Source organism: Triturus cristatus, chromosome 12 (genome assembly GCF_964204655.1).
Source record: "Triturus cristatus chromosome 12, aTriCri1.1, whole genome shotgun sequence".
NCBI classification, from domain to species: Eukaryota; Metazoa; Chordata; class Amphibia; order Caudata; family Salamandridae; genus Triturus; species Triturus cristatus.
In genome coordinates, this window is record NC_140595.1 from 131,640,228 (window position 1) to 131,663,297 (window position 23,070).

General features: G+C 47.0%; 1 protein-coding gene across 5 annotated transcripts in view; it reads right to left on the minus strand.

Moving 5' to 3' along the window:
* DCAF8 (DDB1 and CUL4 associated factor 8) overlaps positions 1 to 23,070 on the minus strand; it is a 222,534-nt gene that overhangs the window by 106,276 nt on the left and 93,188 nt on the right. For all 5 annotated transcript variants that reach the window (XM_085638707.1, XM_085638708.1, XM_085638709.1 and 2 more), the window contains one exon: positions 22,485 to 22,557. In XM_085638707.1, coding sequence (XP_085494833.1) covers positions 22,485 to 22,557 — 73 coding nt within the window. The remainder of the gene's footprint in view (positions 1 to 22,484; positions 22,558 to 23,070) is intronic.

Sequence of the window (23,070 nt, forward strand, 5' to 3'; positions counted from 1 at the left end):
TTTATCAGTCGTAGGGTGCTGTCGGGCGGAAAATCCGATTCCTCCGCAATGGCCTACAGTCCCGTTTCCAAGCCTTGCAAACGACCAAGATCGATCCAGAGCGAACACAGGACCTTCCAGGAAGCATGGGAAGAAGAGTACTTGTTTGTGGAATGCCCAAAAGAAAAAGCCACTTGTTTGCTTTGCAAAGAGAAAGTAAATGTGCTAAAGAGGTATTATCTGGAACGGCACTACAAAACGCGGCACTCTGGATACACTGCAAACTTTCCCCTGAACTCCAAACTGCGTTCTGCGAAGGTGGCATCACTAAAGGAAGCCCTTCTATCCCAACAAAAGCTCTTTCTGTGCCAGATGAAAGAATCCGAGGCAGTAACCGAGGCATCCTTCCAAATTTGTTACTTACTTGCCAAACATAAAAAGCCATTTACAGAAGCAGAGCTGGTTAAGAAGTGTTTTCTCTCGGCAGCAGACATTTTATTTGCCAACTATCCTAATAAATCAAACATTATGAAGGAAATCGGTGCATTGCAACTGTCAGATTCCACATGCACATGTCGAATCGAGTCAATGGGTGACAATGTTCTAGCACAGGTCATCAATGCAGTCAAGCTGTCCCCTTTCTTTAGCATTGCTGTGGATGAGTCAACAGATGTAGGTGATGTGGCACAGTTAATGATTTGGGTGAGGTATTTGGAACAAGGAATCATTCCAAAGGAAGAGCTTCTCTGCCTTTTGCCATTGCATGGTCACACAAGAGGAGAGGATGTATTGGCCAGCATGTGTCATTTCTTTGTATCTCATCACCTGCCATTGAACAATCTTGTAAGTGTCACTACAGATGGGGCACCCTCCATGATTGGACATGAGAAGGGCTTTGTATCTCTGTTAAGAAAAAAACTTCAATCATCCACTTTAATTGATCATCATTGTATAATCCATCAGGAAGCATTATGCACGAAAATAAAACAAGGGCAACTAAATGATGTTATGAAGCAAGTCGTTAAAATTGTTAATTATATTCAAGCAAAAGCACTCAACCACAGACTTTTTAAATTATTGCTGAGGGATGCGGAAAGTGAATATGCAGATCGGTTGTTGCATACTGAGGTTAGGTGGTTGAGCAAAGGTAGAGTGCTAGAAAGATTTATTAGTTTGCTTCCAGAAATTGAACCATTTGTAATCAGCCGAGGGCAGTCCTTCCCAGAATTATATGACTTGCAATGGCTCACCATGCTCCATTTTCTGTGTGACATCTTCTCACATTTCAACACACTCAACCTGGCACTTCAAGGTAGACAGAAACTTGTGTCCTCAATGATGAGTGCCATATACTCCTTTGAAAGTAAACTCGAGCTGTTCCGAGAGCAGATGAACGATGGTGATCTCACACACTTTACTAAGTTGCAGTCTTTAACACAGAGGGTTGAAAAAGCCCAGGAAATGTTGTTCAGTCTCAATCTGTGTACTTATCTGGAGGAAATGTCTGGGGACATTAAGAGGCGATTTTCTCAGTTCAGAGTTCTCACCCCACTTTTCAGGCTTGTAGAAAATCCATGGATGGTTAGTGCAAGGAATCTTGAAGCTGTTGAACTTCTTGGTTCAAAAAGGGCACAAGCTGAGATGGAACTAATTGACATGCAATTCAGCTCTGTGCACAAGTCCTCTTTCTTGGGGAAGGAACCAGAAGATTTCTGGCAAAGTGTGCCACCTGAAAAATTCCCTCTTCTTTTTACCTTGGCACAGAGATTACTTTGCATGTTTGGCTCCACATTTGTATGCGAGTATTCCTTTTCTACAATGGGTGCTATAAAAAAATAAACTAAGAAACAAACTGACTGATGCACATCTGGATCACCTCATGAGACTTGCACTCTCTGAAAAGGTTCCAGAATACAAGAAGTTATTTGCGGACATGAAATGTAAAATTAGTGGATAAACTCTGTGCCTTGGGAAAGACTTTTCCCCCATTATGTTTGCCTTTGTACTTGCTGTTCTACTTTCACTAAATGCCTTCAAATAAAAATGTATTATCAAAATGTGCTCTTTGTAGTTGCATCTGATTGTGAAATACAGCATTGTCTAATGTTTTGAAAGGTTTTTTTTTTACTCTAGCTCCGTCCCCCACTGATCCCGCCCCCACTGACTCCACCCCTACCAGTGCGGCACTCGGCCACTAACCACACTGCAATTTTGGCCCCCGACAAAGTTTGTGAGTACCCCTGATCTAAGGGAATGTTGCCTAGAAATGCCATTGAAGACCCTATCTTTCGTGTAGAGTGGGCTTTAGGAGGAACAGATAATGTACGTTTTGCTTTGTGGTAACAAATTTGTATGCATTTGACAATCCACCTAGCCAGCCCAGATTTTGATATGGGGTTGCCTGTATGTGGTGGTGAGAAAGACACAAATAGTTATTTGGTCTTACGAAAGGGCTTTGTTCTTTCTATGTAGGATAGTAGTGCTCTTTTGACATCTAAGGTGTGAAGAGATCTTTCTGTGACTGTTTGTGGCTGCAAGAAGAATACAGCGGTACAAAAGGGGGTGGTGATGGACGGAGCATCAGAACCAATCAAACACTCACACCCAGTCAACAGATCTGGGTTTGATCCATCACCGTTCTTTAGCCCACTCTGCCACCCCAGTTCAGACATGACCATATGCAAATCAGTCTGACCCTGTGCCGCATGGGAACAGTCCAGCCCAAACTGCCAAGCCATGCCTTCCCTGGACCGGAAATAGCTTCCTGGGACCGGTTTCTGGCAATTCAGCCGTCTTCAGCCAGGCTTGCTTGAATCCAGTGGCAAAGTGAGCAAGGTACTCACGTCTGAGCATACCCTGCCAACTTGTGGCGAACAAAGCGGTACAAAAGGGGGTGGTGATGGACGGAGCATCAGATCCAATCAAACACTCACACCCAGTCAACAGATCTGGTTTGATCCATCACCGTTCTTTAGCCCACTCTGCCACCCCAGTTCAGACATGACCATATGCAAATCAGTCTGACCCTGTGCCTCATGGGAACAGTCCAGCCCTGTGAGAAAGTGGCTCTGTATATACTGTTCCCTAATAGGTACAGGGTGTACAGAGTCCACAGTCCCCCAGAGGCTGATAGAGGTCAAAGTTAGGTATGACCTTACTCTCAAAAGTGGTAGCTTGGTCGAGCAGTAAGGCAGTACCAGAGGACAGTGTAAAGCATTTATTGTACACACTCAGTCAGCAAATGGTTTCACACACTCAATAACTGAACTCTAGGCCAATGGTTTATATATATAAAATACATGCTTGTTTTATTTTTAGAACCACAAAGGGGGTAAAAATATACTTTCTCAGAATGAGAGGTTGAGTATAAATACTTTTGTCTTAAGCAATACATTTGTGTAAACAGTCACAGTTGGTTGCAATAAACAATCCTATTTCCTAAACATAACAATGCATTGAGCTCAATGGTAAATTCAGGTTATTTGTAATAAATTACTTTTCAGATTACTTCTGGAATTCCAGGTCTGGCTCCTAGAACCAGCCTGGGGTCAGCATTCAGAATCAAGTGATGAAAGTCGACTTAATAACTGTAATGATTTTTAAATAATATTTAGCTATTTCAAAAGTTAGCACTTAGAAAATATTTCAAAGAAAACATTCAATGGATCTCTATGGCAAGAAATTCAAATTGCAGGTAGAGTACTTTATCGTTACTTTAGTAATCCAGGACTGGGCACCTAGACCCAGGACTGGGGTCCTTATCAAAAGCAGGTAAGTAATTTCGTTTGCAGAAATGGTACGATTTTAAAAGAATATTTCAAATTTGCAAAAATAGACACTTAGAAGAAATTTCACAGAAAAGCAGACAATGGTTTCCTATGGGAGAAAAATGAGTTAGAGGTAAGTATAGTTGTGAACACTTTTCAGGGTCAGGGCTGGGCACCAAGATCCAGCACTGGGAGCTCACCTAGGAACAGGTGAGTAAATTCGTTTTTGTCACTTGGCTGATTTTTGGTGAATTTTTGCAGTTTTGAAAAGTTCACACTTAGAAGATTTTTGAAGAAAAAGCCAGTCAATGTTACCCTATGAGGAAAATGAAGTTAGCGGTTTAAGGGTAAGTACTCGACTGGCAGAGTTGAAATTCCGGGCATGGACTCAGGGGTCCCCCAGTGTTAGGTAGGTACAGTTGGTTCACCCTCAGCAGTTTCAGGATGGCCGGGTGCAGAGAGAGTTAGGCCCAATGTTATCCTATGAGGGATAGGGGTGCCTTGGTTGGTGGCTGCTGTCTGGCAAGCCACGCGGCTGTGGGAGCTGGGCTCCTGGTCACTTACTCAGGGCAAGTGGGGAAGTAGGTTAGTGTAGAGAGGGCACTGCCAGGGCAACTCGGGCGGCTGGGTGCAGGGTGCTTTTGAGCCCTCGGGCGCTCAATGGAAATCAATGGGAATGTTCCGGTTTGGAAAAAGGCTGCAGGCTCGGGGACGAGGATGTTTCAGGTGCCACCACCACTTCGAGAGGTAAGTTGGGTAGTTGTAGGTTAGGTGGGTACCCCGGGATTGGGCACAGGGGGCCGCAGGGCGCCGGGTGCAGGGGTGCCTTTTGACGTCGGGAATCTTACCCTCTGGTTGATCGCGGTTGGGGTGGCACTTGGTTCTGAGGCTGCAGGCTTCCTCCGGGATGTCGAGGGGGGTCCTTGGGTGCCGGACTCGGGGTCACAGTCGCCGTGGGGTCGTCCTCAGGGTCTTTGTCCACTCCGGCACTGGCCAGGCTTGGCTGGTGCAGAGTGTGTTGGGTCCGCGGTTCCGGGCTGCTGCCAGGGGTTAAAAATAGGTTTCTTGAGTAGAGCCTCTACTCATGGGAGTCCCAGGGGCTTAGAGCCAAAAGGTAGCCAGGTCCTCCGGGGTTGGTGAGGTTGCTGGCCACGAGAGATGCCGCGCTGGTGCAGGTTCGAGAGTCGACAGGCCGGTAGGGCTGGGGCCTAAGCAGTTGGTGTCTTCTTCTCTTTTTAGCAGCTGCAGGGCAGGTCTTTGTTCTTCTTGCTCTTCTTGTAATTTTCTATCTGGAATCTAAGGAAGGAAGGTTCAGGGGGCCCCTAAATACTAGATTTAGGGGCGTTACAGGTAGGTGAAGGCCAGGGACCAATGGGTCCTTGTCCTGGGGTGGGTACACCCCCTATCCTGCCTCTCTCCTGTGGGAGGGGGGCAGTAGCCTAATCCTGATAGGGTAGGGCCTCCCATCTTCAAGATGGCGAGAGCCCGGAGATGTGCTTCACCTCGCCTCCCCCACCTGAGGGGTGGGGTGGGCAGGCTGGCACATCCCCTGTCCTTGTATGGGGTTTCCGGCCAAGCTTCCCGCCAGAGTGGGGGGTTGCAGTGGCCTGGGGAAACTCCAAATGGCGGCCTGCCTTTGAAGCTTCCCTTTGCTCATCCTGGGGGAGGAGATTTCTCACCTCACCCAGGATGTGCATTGTTGCAGGCCCGGGAGAGCAGGGGCTCTCCCACCCAGGGGTCCAGCAACGTGTCTGCTGTGTGGCAGTCTGGGCAGCCTCAGAGCAGACGTGGATTGTAAGTTAGCTGTAAGGGGGCATCTCTAAGATGCCCTCTGGGGTGCTTAGTACATTAAATCCTACACTGGCATCAGTGTGGGTTCAATGTGCTGAGAAGTTTGATACCAAACTTCCCAGGCTTCAGTGTTGCCAATATGGTGCTGTGGAGCTCGTGTTTGACAAGCTCTCAGCACCATGTACTCTTAAATGACAGCACTGCACTTACAGTGCCCAGGAATGGACCCGGGTACTGTAGGGGCACAGGGCTCCTGCTCCTGTGCCCACACCATAGGCGTAATGCACCCAGCTAGAGGGGTGGCTGACATATGCCTTGGCAGTGTAGGTGATGGGCATGGTACACAGTGATGTGTGCCATGTCGACTCTTTGTTTTGTCCTGCACCCAGACACTCAGCCTGCAAGGGCAGTGTGTGTGTAAGGGTACAGGGCCTCTGAGGGTGGCACAATGAGTGCTGCAGCCCTTAGAGGCCTTCCCTGGCCACAAGGCCCTGGGTACCTAGGGTACCATTTACTAGGGGCTGACATGTGGCTAGGGTTTGCCAATTTGGAGTTTGTGTGGTTTAAGGAAGGAACATAGGCCCTGGGCACCTGATTGGCAGGAACCCAGGGTACACTCAATCGAAGTACATTCAGCAATTTAGCAAAAAGTGGGGGCATACCATGCAAGAAAGATGGCACTTTCTCACAAGCCCCAACTGCCGAGCCATGCCTTCCCTGGACCGGAAACAAGCTTCCTAGGACCAGTTTCTGGAATTTCAGCCGTCTTCAGCCAGGCTTGCTTGAATCCAGTGGCAAAGTGAGCAAGGGACTCACGTCTGAGCATACCCTGCCAACTTGTGGCGAACAAAGCGGTACAAAAGGGGGTGGCGAGAAGAATACAGGCAGGTCTACAGATTGTTTGAGGTGGAAGGGAGAAATTACTTTAGGGAGGAATTTAGGACTAGTACGGAGAACCACTTTATTAACATGCATCTGTAGAAAGGGTTCTTGAATGTTTAGTGCTTGTAGTTCACTAACTCTTCATAGAGAAGTAATGGCTACAAGGAAAAGCAGTTTTCCATGTTAAGAATTGTAGCTCACATTTATGTAGGGGTTCGAATGGAGGCCCCATTAGTCTTGTGAGTACGATGTTCAAATTCCACACAGGGGAAGGTGGTACTCTGGGGGGAATTATTCTTTTGAGTTCTTCCATAAAGGCCTTAATGGCAGGTACCCTGAAAAGTGAGAGGTGTTGTCTATTTTGTAGATATGCTGCTATGGCAGCAAGATGCAATCGGATAGAGGTATAGGCTAGGTTGCATCTTTGGAGGTGTAGTAAGTAGCCTATGATGTGTTGGATAGACACATCTAGGGGATTGGTGTTGTTGTTAACGCAGTATACTACAAATCTTTTCCACTTGGCTGCATAGCATGCTCTAGTGGTAGGCCGTCTAGCTTCTTTGATGACGTTCATACAGTCAAGGAGGAAGGTTAAGGTAACCGAATTCTAGGATTTCAGGAGCCAGATCGCTAGGTTGAGCTGAGCTGGGTCTGGGTGTTGGATCTCTCCATGGTTCTGGGTTAAGAGGCGTGGAGAGAGGTGTAGTTTTTGGTGCGGAACCACTGAGAGTTCCAGCAGTGTGGTGTCCCATGGCTGTCTGGCCCAAGTTGGAGCAACTAGGATGAGTGTTAATGAGTGTTGCTGTAGTTTGCACACCACTAGTGGAATAAGTGGGAGAAGCGGAAAAGCATACGCAAATCTGCCTGACCAGTTCATCCATATCGCATTGCCTTTGGACAATGGGTGAGGATACCTGGCGGCGAAGTTTGGGCATTTGGCGTTTTCTTGGGTGGCGAAGAGGTCTATCTGTGGTTGCCCCCAAGTCTGAAAGAACGGTTGAAGAACTTGTGGATGAAGTTCCCACTCGTGGATTTGTTCTGTTTGACGACTCAAGAGGTCGGCTATTGTGTTTTGGACTCCTCGGACATGTTGGGCCAGGAGAAAAATGTTCTGAGGTATAGCCCACCTCCATATGCTCTGTGCAAGTTGAGAGAGCTGCAGACAGTGTGTCCCGCCTGGTTTCTGGATGTAATACATGGCTGTCATGTTGTCGGTGCGGACTTAAACAGTCTTGCCTGATATATGTTTTTGAAATGCTTTTAAGGCTAGGAATATGGCTAGTAACTCCAAATGGTTGATGTGGAGTAACTTTTGTTGAGGTGTCCACCTGCCCTGCATGGTGTAATGTAGCAGGTGAGCTCCCCAGCCGGAGAGCGATACGTCTGCTGTCATGACTATTTGAGGAACTGGCTCGAGGAACGGTTGCCCTTTGGAAAGGTTCTTGATGTTCCACCACTGCAGAGAGCGATGGGTGCGACCGTCTACCAACACCAGATCTGTTAGCTGACCTTGAGCCTGGTTCCATTGGCGTGCTAAGCACTCTTGGAGAGGACGCATCTGGAGTCTTGCATGAGGCACTATGAATATGCAAGAGGCCATCATTCCTATGAGTTGCATGAACACTCGAGCTGGAAGAGAGTGTTGCGGTTGGAATCTGGTGAGAAGAGATTGGATGCTCGCTATCTTTGCGGGACTGGGATAGGCAAGTGTTTTTGCGGTGTTTATGGTGGCACCGAGGTATTGGTGCGTGTGGGACGGTTGGAGCTGGAACTTGGCGTAATTTATGGTGAATCCCAGGTTGTGAAGTTGTTGAATAGTGGGGAGAGTGTGTTGTACACACTGATTGTGCGATTTGGCTTTTATGAGCCAGTCGTCTAGGTATGGGAAGACATGTATGTTTTATCTTCTTAGATGTGCTGCCACTACTGCTAGGCACTTGGTGAACACTCTTGGTGCTGTGGTGACTCCGAATGGGAGTACCTTGAATTGATAGTGCTGACCGTCCACCACAAATCTTAGATACTTTCTGTGAGCGTTGTGAATGGGAATGTGGAAATAGGCATCCTTGAGGTCTAGAGTGGCAAGGAAGTCGCCCTGGGATAGCAGATGGAGGACCTGCTGAAGTGTGACCATGTGGAAATGGTCTGATTATATGTATATGTTTAGAGGTCTGAGGTCTAAAATAGGCCTTAGAGATCCGTCCTTTTTTGGTATGAGAAAGTAGAGGGAGTAGACTCCCTTGTTTTGCTGGTGCAGTGGAACTGGTTCTATTGCACTCTTTTGTAGGAGGGAGATTACCTATCGCTTTAAAAGTGACAGATGTTCTTGTGACATTGGACGGTGTTTGGCTGGGATGTTAGTTCGAGACAGTAGCCTGATTGAATTATTTCGTGGACCCACCTGTCTGAAGTGATGTTTATCCAGGCAGGGAGAAATTGGTGGAGTCTTCCCCCCGACTGGAGTGGAATAGTCGGGGGGAAGTGGAGGGAAGTCATGGGGTTGGTGTGGAGGCAGAGCGGGAGTTGTTATTTTTGCCTCTGCCTTTGCTGTTATTCCCCCAGTAACCACCCCTTTGGTAACCTCTAGCAAAGGTGGATTGTGCTGGAGCTTTGTAAGAGGTGGAGGGGCTAGCAGAGGAGTAGCCTCAATGGGTGCTTCTAAAGGATGAGCGACGAAAGGATCGTCTGGGAGCTTGCGATTGCAAGGCTCCCACAGATTTGGCGGTGTCTGTATCCTTCTTCATTTTTTCGAGGGATACGTCTACGCTGGGCCCAAATAAGTGTTGCTCATCAAAAGGTTGATTGAGTATAGAACTCTGTACTTCTGGTTTAAAACCTGATATACGTAACCAGGCATGCCTGCGCAAAAGGACACTGGTCTTGATTGCTCTTGAAGCGGTGTCTGCTGCATCTAGGGCAGAGCGAATGGAGGTATTAGTGATGGTCTTACCCTCATGGATTAGCTCGCTGGCCCTGTTTTTGTATTTGTCAGGGAGGTGTTGCATTATGGACTCAAGTTCGTCATTATGTGCTCTGTCATATCTGGCTAGGAGCGCTTGGGTGTTCGCAATGCGCCAAATATTTGCTGCCTGTGACGCTGTGCGTTTGCCAGAGGCGTCTAGGAGTTTGGATTCCTTGTCTGGTGGTGGTGCGTCACCTGACGTTTAGGAATTTGCCCTCTTTCTGGCGTTAGATACTACTAGTGAGTCTAGTGGTGCGGGGCCCTTAATGTATAGTGGGTCAGTAGGGGCAGCTTTATATTTCTTCTCTATTCGTGGTTTGAGGACCAGAGCCCTGACTGGGTCTTTAAAGATCTCTGTTGCGTGCTTAATGACCCCTTTAAGCATGGGCAGTGTTGAGGTGGACCTTTGTGTGGTGTCAAAGGTATCCATAAGAAAATCCTCCTCTACCGGTTCTATGTGCAGGGCCACCCCGTGGTATTGGGCAGCTCTTTGAAGGAGTTGTTTGAACCCGATATTGTCCTCCGAGGGGGGAGGCCTGGAGGGATAAATATCATCTTGTGGGGTGTAAGGAACATCTGGGACACTATAATCATCCCATGGGTCAGGGGAGCCATTAGGGGTAGGGTCCCCAGGGGGTTGATCGTCCGCACCTCCCCTTTCATCGTCTGATGTGTTGTCATTATCATCATCATCTATTGGGGTAGGTGAAGGTGTGGGAGAGTGGTGTGGTGGGCGAGGAGGAGGAAGAGGAGAAGGAATCCTTAATGGAGAGGTGGCAAAGTCTCTCTTTTTTGGTGGTGGACCAGGCGCAGGCATGTGTAGTGGTCTTTTTTTGATACTGAGCATTAAATGACCAGTCTTAGGATCCTTCATTAGTCTTTTGGGTAGGATCTGGTCGAAACAGTTCATCTGTGGGAGGCAGATCCGTCGGTGCCGAGGGCTTCGTGTCGTAAGTTTTTTGGGCGTGGCCTCGGTAGCGGTTTTTGTCTTGGAACCGTGTATTTTCGAAGTGTCTCTTGGAGTTGGAGCAGGGTGCTGTTTTTTCGGTTCCAAGGTCTTCGGTTTGGAAGTTTCGGGGCCTTTCGGCAGGTGGCTTTTTGTCGGCTCCGAGGGTGTTGTTGGTGCCGAAGAACTGGTGCTAGTCTTCGACGACGAGTGCTTCGATGTGGAAGCAGCAGTCGGCGTGATGAGGTGGAAGACGCCTTTTTCTTCGGTGCCGGAGTAGGCTTGTCGGTATCGAGGGTAGGCTGACTCGAGCCCGAGTCGCCTAAAGGCTTAGCAGGCTTCTTTACCGGGCCCGAACGCAGGGCATGGGAAGCAGTATCTCGGCGTGCACCTGGGCCCGAAGGTGGAGGTGGCACCGAAGCCTTTTTCGACTGTGTCGAGGGGGTGGGTGGGTGGGTGGGTCGGGTCGACGTCTGTACTCACTGCCCTTTCAGCTGGAGTGATGTCTTCGATGTCGGAATCGTCTCCTTCGGAGGCGCTGATGATGGCTTCCTCAACTCGACCCTGCTCCGGAACATCGACGCCCTCTTGAAAGATGTCGTCTGGGATGGAAGATGACGAGCGCGCCATTGTTATTCGAGCTCGTCGGTCCCGGATGGTCTTTTCTGGAGCGGAAGGAGGCACAAGCTGGACAGTCTCTGGCCTCGTGCTCCCGTGAGAGGCAGAGGTTGCATACCTCATGTAGGTCGGTGTGGGGAAACTTCGACCCACATCGAGGACACTTTTTAAATGGCGTCCTTTCCATGAGCCGGAGATGAGGCCCTGGTCGGCCCGAAGGCCTTCGTCGACGACCGGAATCGAAGACTTCGAGTTGAAGGGCACTTGTGGTTGGAAACGCGATCGAAACAATACCGTCGAGATGGAAAGGATTGCGCGTCGAAGAGAAACTGTTAACGGTTCCGAGCTGGAACATGAGAACACATCCAAGCCCGATGGCGGAAAAAAACAATCTGAGAATGGAGCCGATGCCCATGCGCACTATGATCCAGAGGAGGAGTCACATACCTCGTGACTTCCAAAGACTTTCCAAGAGAAAAACAAGTGCAAACATCCGGGCCCAACACCAGATGTCGATCTATGCACAGTGTGTAATCTGCAGCTCATATGCCTCGAACATGTGAGTTACAAACCACAAAGCCAATGGTAAGCACTAGCGGAATGCATTCCTAGGTCAACTTTCTGAAAGTCCCCAAGAAATCTTTATCAAACCAGAAAGCGCAGGGTAGGCTTCGACCTAAAACAGGCTAAAATCACATGCGGACAAGGTATTTCTAAAGAAGATATATCCCAAAACAGCAAGACATATGCTAGCACAATATTCACTTTCGCACTGTTAACAGAAACATTCTGGATTCCATGAAGACTTCAGAATGTCAAGCTATAAGGGACATCAGAGTACTGGCAGTGCAAGAAAATTAAACAAATGTTTACAAATATGGCTTGAATATAGCTTTATCCCTACCCTGGCTCAATGTACAAGTGATTTACTGGACAGAGGTTTCCTTTTCAAAAGCATTTCCAGTATACAGGATCCAAGAACTTTTCAACAGTAAAGTGCTCACCTGCAAGCAAGAAGACTGATGGCCTACCTCAAAAGAAAAAAATCTTTATTTCGCTTATACAAAGCTCACGACCAAGGTCAAAGCTGCCTTTTAGAGAAAAACTTCAAAAAAATGCCAGCAGGAACAAAACCTTATTCAAAGCCTTCACGTATTGCATCAAATGACTACCGGACAGATCTGAAAATGCTGCACAAAGGAAAAATGTAGCCAATGAAATCAATTCTTCTTTAAAAAAAGATACCAAAGAAAACACTGCAACAGCATGAAATAAATCACCACCATACCATCCATACAACCACACAATACAATCAAATTGACTATATTTACAACACATACAGTCTATGACCTTATAAACTAACATCCACTAGCATGAGATGAAGGTGATAGGTAAATTGTGGGGTGTGGAGGACAAAAAATGATGAAGGTGCACTAATCAGTCACGTGCATGATACAGCTTAAACATTTGCCCAGGTTTATCTACAGCTCTATTCTCCTTATGACCCAATGCAGCCCGTGGCGCTTGTATAGTTTATGGATGCCCCACCAAATGTGTGCCTAACTAGCGAAGATCGCATTACAATGGATGCAGCAATTACAACTGAAGTGGTAACAGAGACACTTAGCCAGTTAAAATCACAAACATCCTTGGTCCCAGTGGGTTTCCAAAATTCTGTAAAGCATATGCCTCCTTTCTGGTTAGGCCTCTGTGTGATCTCTTTATATCAGCTAAGAAGAGGAGCAGCCTTCCTAGGTACATGTGCAAGGTCACCATCATTGTGCTGCTTAAACTCAACCGCCTGGCTTCTGAATGTATATTGCACAGACCAACCTCACTTATAAATCCAGAGTCCAAAATGTTTGCTAAAATCCTGGCTAACGGTCTGTTGAAAGTAAATCATAAGCTAGTTAAATGCGATCAAAGTAGCTTTATGCCACTGAGATCTACCAGGCACAACATTTGGAGAATATATACCGCCACTGCACTGTCCTCACAGACCTGAGAAACCTTTTGCACTATGCCTGGTGGATTCTGAAAAAGGGATTTCATAGGTTAAGCTAGGACTACATTTTCATCCTACTACTTAGGACTAATTTGAGGTGAAAATGTATTGCCTACACACCTTTGCTACATACTGTTATCTGGCCCGTGGACGACCAGACAGTACTCGATCGACTCCAGTCCAAGTAAGTAGACACACATGCCATGCTGTCCCTGCTCCCAACTGATTTGTTAAACAGCCATTGAATCTTTAGTAGAGTAGCTTCAATGTGATGAATAAACCGAGGGCTTCTGCTGGGCATAAGGAATGGAGGGCAAGGTCCCCCAAATATGCAAACAATAATGTGGTCCTTCTCTCGCTCCTAAACACCATAAATCCCAAAACGAACAACCTGTTAATGAGTTTTCAGTCTATTTCAGATTAAGTGTAAATTGGAACAAATCTTGTATTTTCCTGATAAACATGCCAGAGGTCATGGAACAATGAGCCTCATAATCTCAAATCAAGTCAGTCCACCACTCGTTCAAATATTCGAGAATGAACATAACTCTGAAGCCTCTGGCGTCCCTGGCGGAAAGCCTAAGTCTCTTGACAGGTAGCCTGCAACAAGATCTCAAGTGCTAGAATCCATGTGCCGCTATCCTTATGGGGAAGGGTCTCTAAAATGCTACATACCCTACTCTACTACCCTTACCCTTTTCCGCGTTCTTTCTGCAAAGGCTTACATCCACTATCAGCTCCTTTCTTTGCAGAATAAGGCCCCCATGAGTCATACATATATGATGCTATATATATGTATAGAGGAGCAGCCAGGGCACACCGTAAATAGCAGCTACTGTGAAACAAATATACTGGCAAGGACAACTAACCAAGGAAACCACAATATGGGAGAGTGCACTAATACCTCAGAGGGCCCCATTACCAAATTTTGAGGGATGGGAAAGATTAGGTGTGTCCACTCTGGGGGTAGTTCTTACATATAACACACTTAAATCTTTTGCTGAACTCCAAGAAAAATATGGCTTGTCAATTTTACACATTTCTACAACTACAACATGCACTACACCCATACATAAGCCAGTTAAAGACTATATAATAGACTTCAATCCATTGGAAGCCAAATTCACTATGGAAGAACTCGAGGAGAGAAAAAAGGTCTCCTGCTTCAACAAATCTTTAGTAATCAATTTACAAGACACTTTTGATAAGCTTAAGACTGGCAGATGTGGGCAGACCAGAAGGCACGGAATGGCAAGAAGTGTTGGCATTACCCCCGAGAGATGACAATCACTGCGAAATGTAATTGGATTCAGTGGAAGAACCTACATCGGGCATACTATATCAGATTTAAGCTCTGGGGCATTAAGTAAAATTCCTCACCTAAATGTCTTCGGTGTCAAAGGAAGGGGGCTAGTTGCCTACTTCATGGAGCTGCGGAGTCCTGCAGGCATTCTGGAAGTAGTTATGTAGAAAAAGCATACAACGATGTTATGGGTAATTTTGTTGTATTAACTCACAAATACTCCTATTAAATATTCTGGATGAGTATTCTTACGAGATACCAAAAATTATTCTAGGCTTAAGTTTGATAGCAGCCAAGAGAGATATAGCCTAAAACTTGTGTAAATCGGTAGCATGAAGCATTCCATGACGAAACGAGGTCTAGATAAATGAAGACCATTTGAAAAGCCCGTTTATGAATCAAGGGAGTGCACACTACTTTTTAATGTTGAGGTGCACCCAAAAAATCAATAAAGAACAAGTTACTTACATTTGTTAATGCGTTATCTGGTAGAAACTATACGTAGCTACGGATTCTTTACCTTAGATTTATCCCAAGGCCCCAGTCTGAATCCGCAAATTTGTTTGTGAGCAGTACCCCTGCGCACCTTTCGGCTCCGCAAGGCGTCGGCTGCGTCAGAAGTATTGTGTGTGGTGCCGATATTGACGCCAACCCAGCGTACTGACGTCAATTTCTTTTTGCTACTTTCCACGCCAGAAGCGTGAAGCCACAAAGAATACTGACCACTGGTATGTGAGATTATGACCCTGAAAAGGGATCTGCCCTGTACCTAAAAATCCATTCGCTGAGGTTGGCATTGGGGAGTCGGTAAGGAATCTGCGGCTAGATAATCTCTCTACCAAATAAGGCAAAACCAAAGTAACTTATTCATATGATAGAGACCTCTAGCCACAGATTCCTTACCCTAATAAAGATACCCAAGCAATACCTCCCCAGAGGTGGGTCTGCAATCTTGATTTAGACTAGGAAGCCTTGGTGGAGAGAAGGAACAAAGTGACTGTATCGATAGACCTGACTGTCCGGGCAGTAGTGCTTAGTGTGCTGCGAGGCCCCTTTTGCTGCCTGGCAGATATCCAGGAACGGAACTCTGTGTGCTAAAACAGTGGTGACAGCCTTTGCTCTGGTAGAAGGAGCACGCAAACCCCCCTGGGGGTCGCTTCTTGGCCAATGTGTAACACTTCTTAATGAAGAGCATGATCCATCAGAAGATGATTCATTTCTGCACGAAGTCCCCTTTTTTTGGCTTGGACATAAACCACGAAGAGATGATCATTCACCCAGAATGGTTTTGTGTGGTCATGGTAGAATGACACACTCTTTTTGGGTCCAGACGGTGGAGTTGCTCTTCCTTTGGAGGGATGAGGCAGAGCGTAAAAAGTAGGCACAGTGATGTACTGGCCTGGGTAGATGTAATTGCCTCCTAAAAAGCTGTCTTGATGGTAAGAAGCTTAAGAGGGCAGGTATGAAGTGGTTCAAAGCGAGCACACATTAAAAAGTAAGAACCAAGTTAAGGTCCCATTGAGGCATAATGAAGGAAGCTGGAGGAAACAAGTGTTGTAAACCTTTAAGGACCCTATTTACAATAGGGGACTTAAGAGGAAAGGCTGATCTGGCAGCTGCAGGAAAGCGGAAATGGCTGACAAATAACCCTTTAACGTGCCCAACGCAGAGCCCTGCTGGGCCAGGGTCAGGATAAACAAAAGAACTTGGGATAGTGGGTCAACCTGTATGGCTGTACACCATGTCATTAACATGCTCCAATAGCCAGCGTATACTGTGTTGGGAGAGGGACACTGAGCTGCCAAGATCACATTCCAGACTTCAGGCAAACTCAATCTCATCGCATGAAGGCTGAGCATTGACAGTTTCAGGTGGAGACCCTTCCCATGCTGTTGCGACAGAAGGTGCTCCAGAAAAGGCACCCTGATCAGAGGACCGATGGGCAAGCTCACCAGCTCGAGATACCTGACTCTCCAAACCTAGACTAGAGCCACAAGGATGACTTGGGCCTGGTCGTTCCTGATCTTCTTCAGAAGTCTGGCAGGAGTGGTATGAATGGAAAGGCATATAGGATGCCTGAGGTCCACTCGAGACGAAAAGCGTCTCCATGGGAGAGCCGCCTTGAAAACTTCAGCACGCAGAAGTGCTGACATTATGCGTTCTCAGGGGTGGTAAACAGATCAACCCAAAAGCTCTCCCCACTACTGAAATCGAACTTCCACCACCTCCAGATGGAGACGCCGTTCATAATTAGTTAGTTATCGTCTGATTTCGTTCATTATGGCGTTCAGAGATCCTGTCAGGAAATGCCCTGATGTTCCAGCCATGTCCAGAGACGCTGGGCCTTTGACTAAGGGTCCACAACCCTACACAGCCATTTGTTGCAGTACCACATGGCAGTGGTGCTGTCCAGTGGACACCTGCACTAGACTTCCTTTGATGAAGGGTAAAGGTTTTTAATGCCAGCTGGGTCACTCGGAGCTTCAATAGGTCAACATGGATTCTGCCGGAGAACAGCGTCCTCTGATCTCCATGTGTCCCTGATGGCCGCCCCAGCTCAGGAGTGATACATCTATCACTACTGTCAGATTTGGTTGGGCAAGGGAGAGGGATCTGCCGCTGACCTAATCGCAGTTCATAAACCACCAATGAAGATTTTTTTGCAGTACCCTCCGAGATCTGGAACATGTCTGAGAGATTCTCCCGATGCTGCATCTACTGGAACTTCAGGTCCCACTGCAGAGACTGCATATGCCAATGGGCATGTGTCACAAGCAGGAGGCCATGAGGACCAGCAGCCTTAGTCAGTCTCACCGAAATCCAGGATACTTGCTGAAACATTGGTATCATAGCCTGAATATCCTGAACGTGTCAATCAGAAGGATAAGTCCAGAACAGCTCTGATGAAAAGGAGAGTCTAAAGGGCGGGGGAGGTTAGGTGTGATTTCTGCACATTTATAGTGAACCCTGTGAGTGCAGAAGGCTTGTCGTAGTCCGGGGTGTGCGACCTTCAACAGCTAGTCATCGAGACCGGGGAAGACAGGCACCCCCGATCTCCGCAGGTGATCCAACCACTGCCATCAGCATGAGTAACACTGAAGGGGCACTGGTAAGGCCAAAGGGGAGCACGGTAATCGGAAAGTTTGTGGCCTACTGTGAATCGCCGGTAACGTCAGTGGGCAGGCAGGACAGGAATGTGGAAGTATGGGTCCTGCAAATCCAACACTACCATCCAGTATCCCGGGTCTAGGGCAGACAGAACTTGAGGGAGCGTGAGCATTCTGAATTTGTCCTTTTCAGGAAGAAATTGAGAGGGTGTAGGTCGAGGATAGGACTAAGGCATACATCCTTCTTGGGCACCAGAACGTTGCGGCACTAGCAACCACAACCTACTTCTGATGCCGGCACCCTCTCTATAGCTCCCTTGGCCAAGAGAAACGCCACTTCCTGACAGAGTAGGGAGATTTGGTCCTTCATCAGCCTGTCTCGCAAATGAGTAACATGGGTGGAGGGGTAGTCACAAAGAGGAGGGAGTAGCCCCTTCGGACAATTTGGAGAACCCAGCAGTTGGATGTTATTGACCTCAGGTGGTGCAGGTGATGGCATATCCTGCCTCCCACTGGGTGCCCATGATGGTTGGAGGGCAAACTAAAAGGGCTTGGAGGCTGCCAGGGTGGTGGACGACTGGCCGGACTTCTGGCTACCTGACCCACTATGTATGAGGATACTGCATCCTTGGCCACGCAGGGGCTGGGAAGCTTGCATGCCATGGTGGGTAGGCCGGTAGAGAGACAGCTGGAAACACCTTCCATGGCCATGAAAGGAGTGAAAAGCCGACTGGGGTTGGCGAGGGGTCATGTAAAGACCCAAGGACCTCGACACCACTCTTCTGTCTGCCTTGTCTCCAGAAAGACCGGAGTCATCAAAGATCATGTCCATGAGCAAAGCCTGGACATCCCCCGAAAAGCCAGTGGTTCTCACACAGTCTAAGGGCCATTGACAATGAAACCGCTCTGCCAACTGAGTCAGACTTATCCAGCACACAACATATAGCAAACTTAGCTGGGTCCCTCCCGTCAGCAATAACTTCAGAGAGTATTGCTCGGGACTCCTCCGAGACCACAGATAGCACCAGCGCAACCGAATCCCAGAGGGAATGAGAGTATTGGCCCAAAAGGCAACTGGTGCTCACTGACCACAGTGCCAGGCTGGAAGAAGAAAACATCTTCTTTCCCAAGGTATCCAGCTTCTTTGATTTCCTGTCTAGTGGAATGGTAAGGAATGTGCCAGAAATTACTCTAGAAGCGGTGGCTTGGAACACCAAGCACTCCGGGGTGTGGTGCTGGGGAGGAAGCTGGAATCCTCTTGGGCAGGGCTGTGGCGGCAGGCAATTGTCCTATTCACAGGGGCCCAGGTGCAGGGCTTGGATCAGGCCCAATGTAGGACATCCATGAGGACTTCATTAAATGGGAGAAGCAGTTCGGAAGGGGTAACTCCCGGCTGAAGCACCTTCATCAAGATATTTGTCTTGGCAGCCACAAAGGGCAACTAAAGGTCCAGGGCCTCGGCCACCCTCCTCACCACCAAAGCAAATGAGGCTCCCTCATCCGTAGCCACAGCAGGAGGAGAGACCAAACCAGCATCTGGGAAGGAGTCCAGTACACTAGCATCCGCTAAATCCTCACACTAGGTGTCCTCATTGAGATTTAGGGGCTGGTATTCTTCAGGGACCAGAGTCTCCTCATATTCATCCCCAAGTCCTACCCTGTAGGTATAGGCTCTGACCTAGATGGCATGGCTCCAGCTGGAGCCGGAGTCTGATGACGCCCATCCTGCTCCATGTCAGAATCGGGGATGAGAATGGAGCTGGCAGCGCCGGGGACGTTAGCATTGGGCCTGCGCCGGTGGAGGTCGAGGTTGCTCTATCTGCGCTGGTCCAGATCCATTCATGCATCCAAGGGGTCTGACAGGTGCCAAGGGCGAACACGCCGGTGTAAGACTAGTAGGGGTCGCTCCCAAGCCAACATCCTAAAACTCTTGGAGTTGGGTGGGTATCACTCCAGCACCCAGAAACTCAGGCACCAAGACAACCCAGGCACACATTCAACTGAGGAGCCAGACCCTCGTCTCGTCAGACTACTTCAAGGGACGAGGCGCCTCTACAACTTCTTGTTCTTTTTATGTTTATGGGACTTACCCAAACATCCGTATAATTCCGAAGATGGACTTTTGGAGTGGCTCAGCAACCAATCCCAGGACCTTCCTCTTGACTGGGATTGAGACTGTTGCGGTGTTGCACGTCGAGCAGCAAAACCTTGTTGTGCATGCCGTGGCCATCAAAGCAGATCTTGGCGTTGTTGTCACGTTCAAGGCACCAGAGGTATGGGTCTATCACCAACATTTACCAGTGACAGGTGCCACAGGGCTTAAAACCAGCCTACATCGCAGACATCCCTTCCACACCAGGAGACAATGTCTCAAACTTTTCACGACAATAGGTCGAAAACAGTTCAGTCAAAAAGTGACTGGGGGTAACTCTTCCATGGATCTGCTCTAAACGACCAAAAAAGAACTGATATAATGCACTTAAATTGTGTTCACTGATTAAAAAAAACAGGAATCATCTTGTTTGAATTACCTCCCCCCCCCCCCCCCCAAAACGCACACTCCCCCATTGGACATGAACACAAAGGCGGGAGAAGCACCCAGCCTCCAGGCCCGCAGGCTTACTCTATTCCCAGGGATATTGGGCTCCCCGGAAAAATGGGGGGGGGGGGGGGGAGGAGACAGCAGTACTCCCCTGGTTTCTTTCTTCCCCCATCATGTTCTTGACAATTTGATCCGCAGGAACTGGGGGCACCCGGGGACAATAATGCCACTGGGAAGGAAGCCCACACACACCACCAACCCAACTTCTTTTTGTCTTGTGCCAAACCCTGGGGTCTTTGGCCCTCCCCAGGTGTATCCTTGGAAATCCACTTACTTACCATTACTTACCATTGGTTGGCTTTCCTGTCCTTCTCATTTGCCTGTTTCTTATTTGTGTCCTAGCTTGTCAATCTTGTATTGGTCTATCCCATGGAACATACCCCCTTTAACATCACTTTTGACTTGCTACTTTTTATGCTTCCCCTGCTTGTTCTTCAACCACTACTTTTTTATTTTGGGTGACATACTCCAAGAGAGTGCATGTGTTTTCCAGCTGCCTCCCCACCACACTCTGTGTGCTTCTACCCAACCATCTCCATGTTCAACTTGCCCTTCTGTGCTCCCTGATCTATGTTGCTCTCTCGCTCGTGTGCTGCTCCCTGCCCACTTCACACTGCAGTTTCACCTATAGCTTCTTCTCTGACTTGCTTCAGGCACCCCACATCTTCTCTCTTGTGCATTGCTTCTCTTCTCCACCACTTGTGCCTTCAGTGCATTTTCCCTCCGTCCTAGCCTTCTGTGTTACTCATGCAAACGTTCTTAAAAAAAAAAACTTTTGCGCTACTTTTTTATTCACTGATCAAAATAGGTACATGATAATATAACAACTTCGCACCTTTATCTAGGTGCACACATGCAAAATGATGCAACTGCTGCGTTATAGCACCTTTTTTTGTTAGCTCTTTTCGCCATGCTGGCCAGTTTCAGGGATCCTCAACTACAAGGCTAAATACACTGGCAAAGATAATAAGTCCCAGAGGGTTTGCCAATGCTTTTTGTATGTCTAAATAAGGTCTTGGATCCTAATGGGGGACAGGTCCAAGTGTGTTATGTCCACAGAATGTGTCAACCAAGTCCCATGGCTCATTCTATAGTGATTGAGCATATTACCTTTTGTGTGTCTTGGGCACCGACTATTCTGGTTTACTCCTTCTGTTCCCTTATAGTCCGTCAATGATTATCACTTCAACTGTCAATCTGCCTGAAATACTGCAAGCCCAACATTGAGACTGCAATGCTACATCATGTTGTTTACTTCTACACTCATAAAACAACGATAAATTTGTTTTTCTAAAACGATTCTCATATCAATATTCATTACATCATGCCAGATTTAGATTTTAATATCTTTCTCTACTGTTTGTCTGCAGATTTAAGGGGCATATGGGCATGTTACAAGCTGTATATTAAAACAAGGTAGTGAACAATTTCTTTAACTTGGCAGTAAAGTATGACAACATTTGGAATCTGTAACTTTAGCAGACAAATAAACTAGTAATAATGCATGTGTTTGCGATCGGAACTCCACAACTCTTTGCTTGTCAAAAGTAAATGGGTGTGTTAGGTTTTTTGATGCATGGGGGACCGTGTTAAACATTACCTGAATTACATTCAAACCTTTCTTGTTTCAGGAATATTTCATTGAATTATTTAAAATATATATATTTTTTCTTCTAAAATTCGTTAAGACCCTATATAAACGATCTCTGGTTTGGTTTACTGTGTGTTTATCTGTGAAAAGGCCACAGGTAGCTCAATCTTATTCTGCTACTAGAGTTCGATTATAGCCTTTTAGCCCGCCGTAGCGGGCTATACCGGCTATTAAAGGCCCGCTCTAACATTAAAGGCCCGAGCCGAAGGCGAGCCCCTTTAACAAGGGAGCAGGACTTTAATAGCCGGTATAGCCCAGCTACGAATGGCTATAAGGCTTTTAGAACATTCTGCCACTAGAGGGCAGAAAGTTCTAACAAATAAAACAAAGGCTTCAGGGAGCGCAAGGGGATTGAAATCCCCTCAGGTTCCCTGAAGCCTTTGTTCACAGCCAGAGCTGTGAACAAAGAAACATTGGAATGTTGGAGCTCCGGGCTTATACCAGCCATTATAAGCCCGGAGCTACTCCATTGTTTTCAATGGAGCTTCCAACATTCCAATGTTCTAATATAGCCTTATAGCCCGCCGTAGCGGGCTATACCGGCTGTTAAAGGCCCGCTGCAGCGTTAAAGGCCCGAGCCTTTTTTTCAATGGAGCTTCCAGCATTCCAATGTTCTAATACCCATTCACTGTTCCTTTCCGTGCTACAAAATAAAATTATGCTTTCTGCTTTCATAAAGTGCCCCGGACCCAAGATGGTGCTCGTTTCCTTGACAGGTTTTATTTACAGCATTTTTGGTAAAACCCTCAAAATAAGTCACTCAGTTCTATGGAACGGTGCCAAGGAATTGAAATATCTGGCATCACTGAACTTTACTTAATACATGCTGGCCTTTCCTCCTTACATTAGTGCAAATTTGAGAAATCCTTACCAGGTGAAGAGGGCAGAACTTTTTGAGGACTCCATTGTTTTCATTCTCATCAATTTTCCGCTGATCGTATATCCTTTACAAATGAAAACAAGATATGTTGAAAAGACAGTATAATGCTTCTTCAGATAAGACACCAAGTCAAAAAACACTTTCATTTCAAAGCCGCAAGACTAGATATCGCCATTTCCTTCTAACTTGATTTGTTGATTTCTAGTCACTCTCAGGCAGGAAAAAAGAATTCACCATGTCGTTTTGTTTCCCATTACATCAGTTTTGCTTTTCGCTACATAAAATAAGTTTATTGGGAAATGTGTACACACAGACCTCACAACAGGTACAAAATCGCTTACAAACACAAGTTCAATTTCTTATCATTCAAAATAACAAGTACCAAGGTACTTACAATCTCAAAAGATGGAACAGATTTAAGAAGCCGAAACAACAAATTCCTTGAAATTATCCCATAATAAATAACACATGCAGATATACTTTCTGAAGGCCAACTCATTTCTATGTCTCACCAGTAGCAGCGCGCATGCTCTGCATGCTCTCTCGCTTGAGAGTGATATTCCATACAAGTGGATTG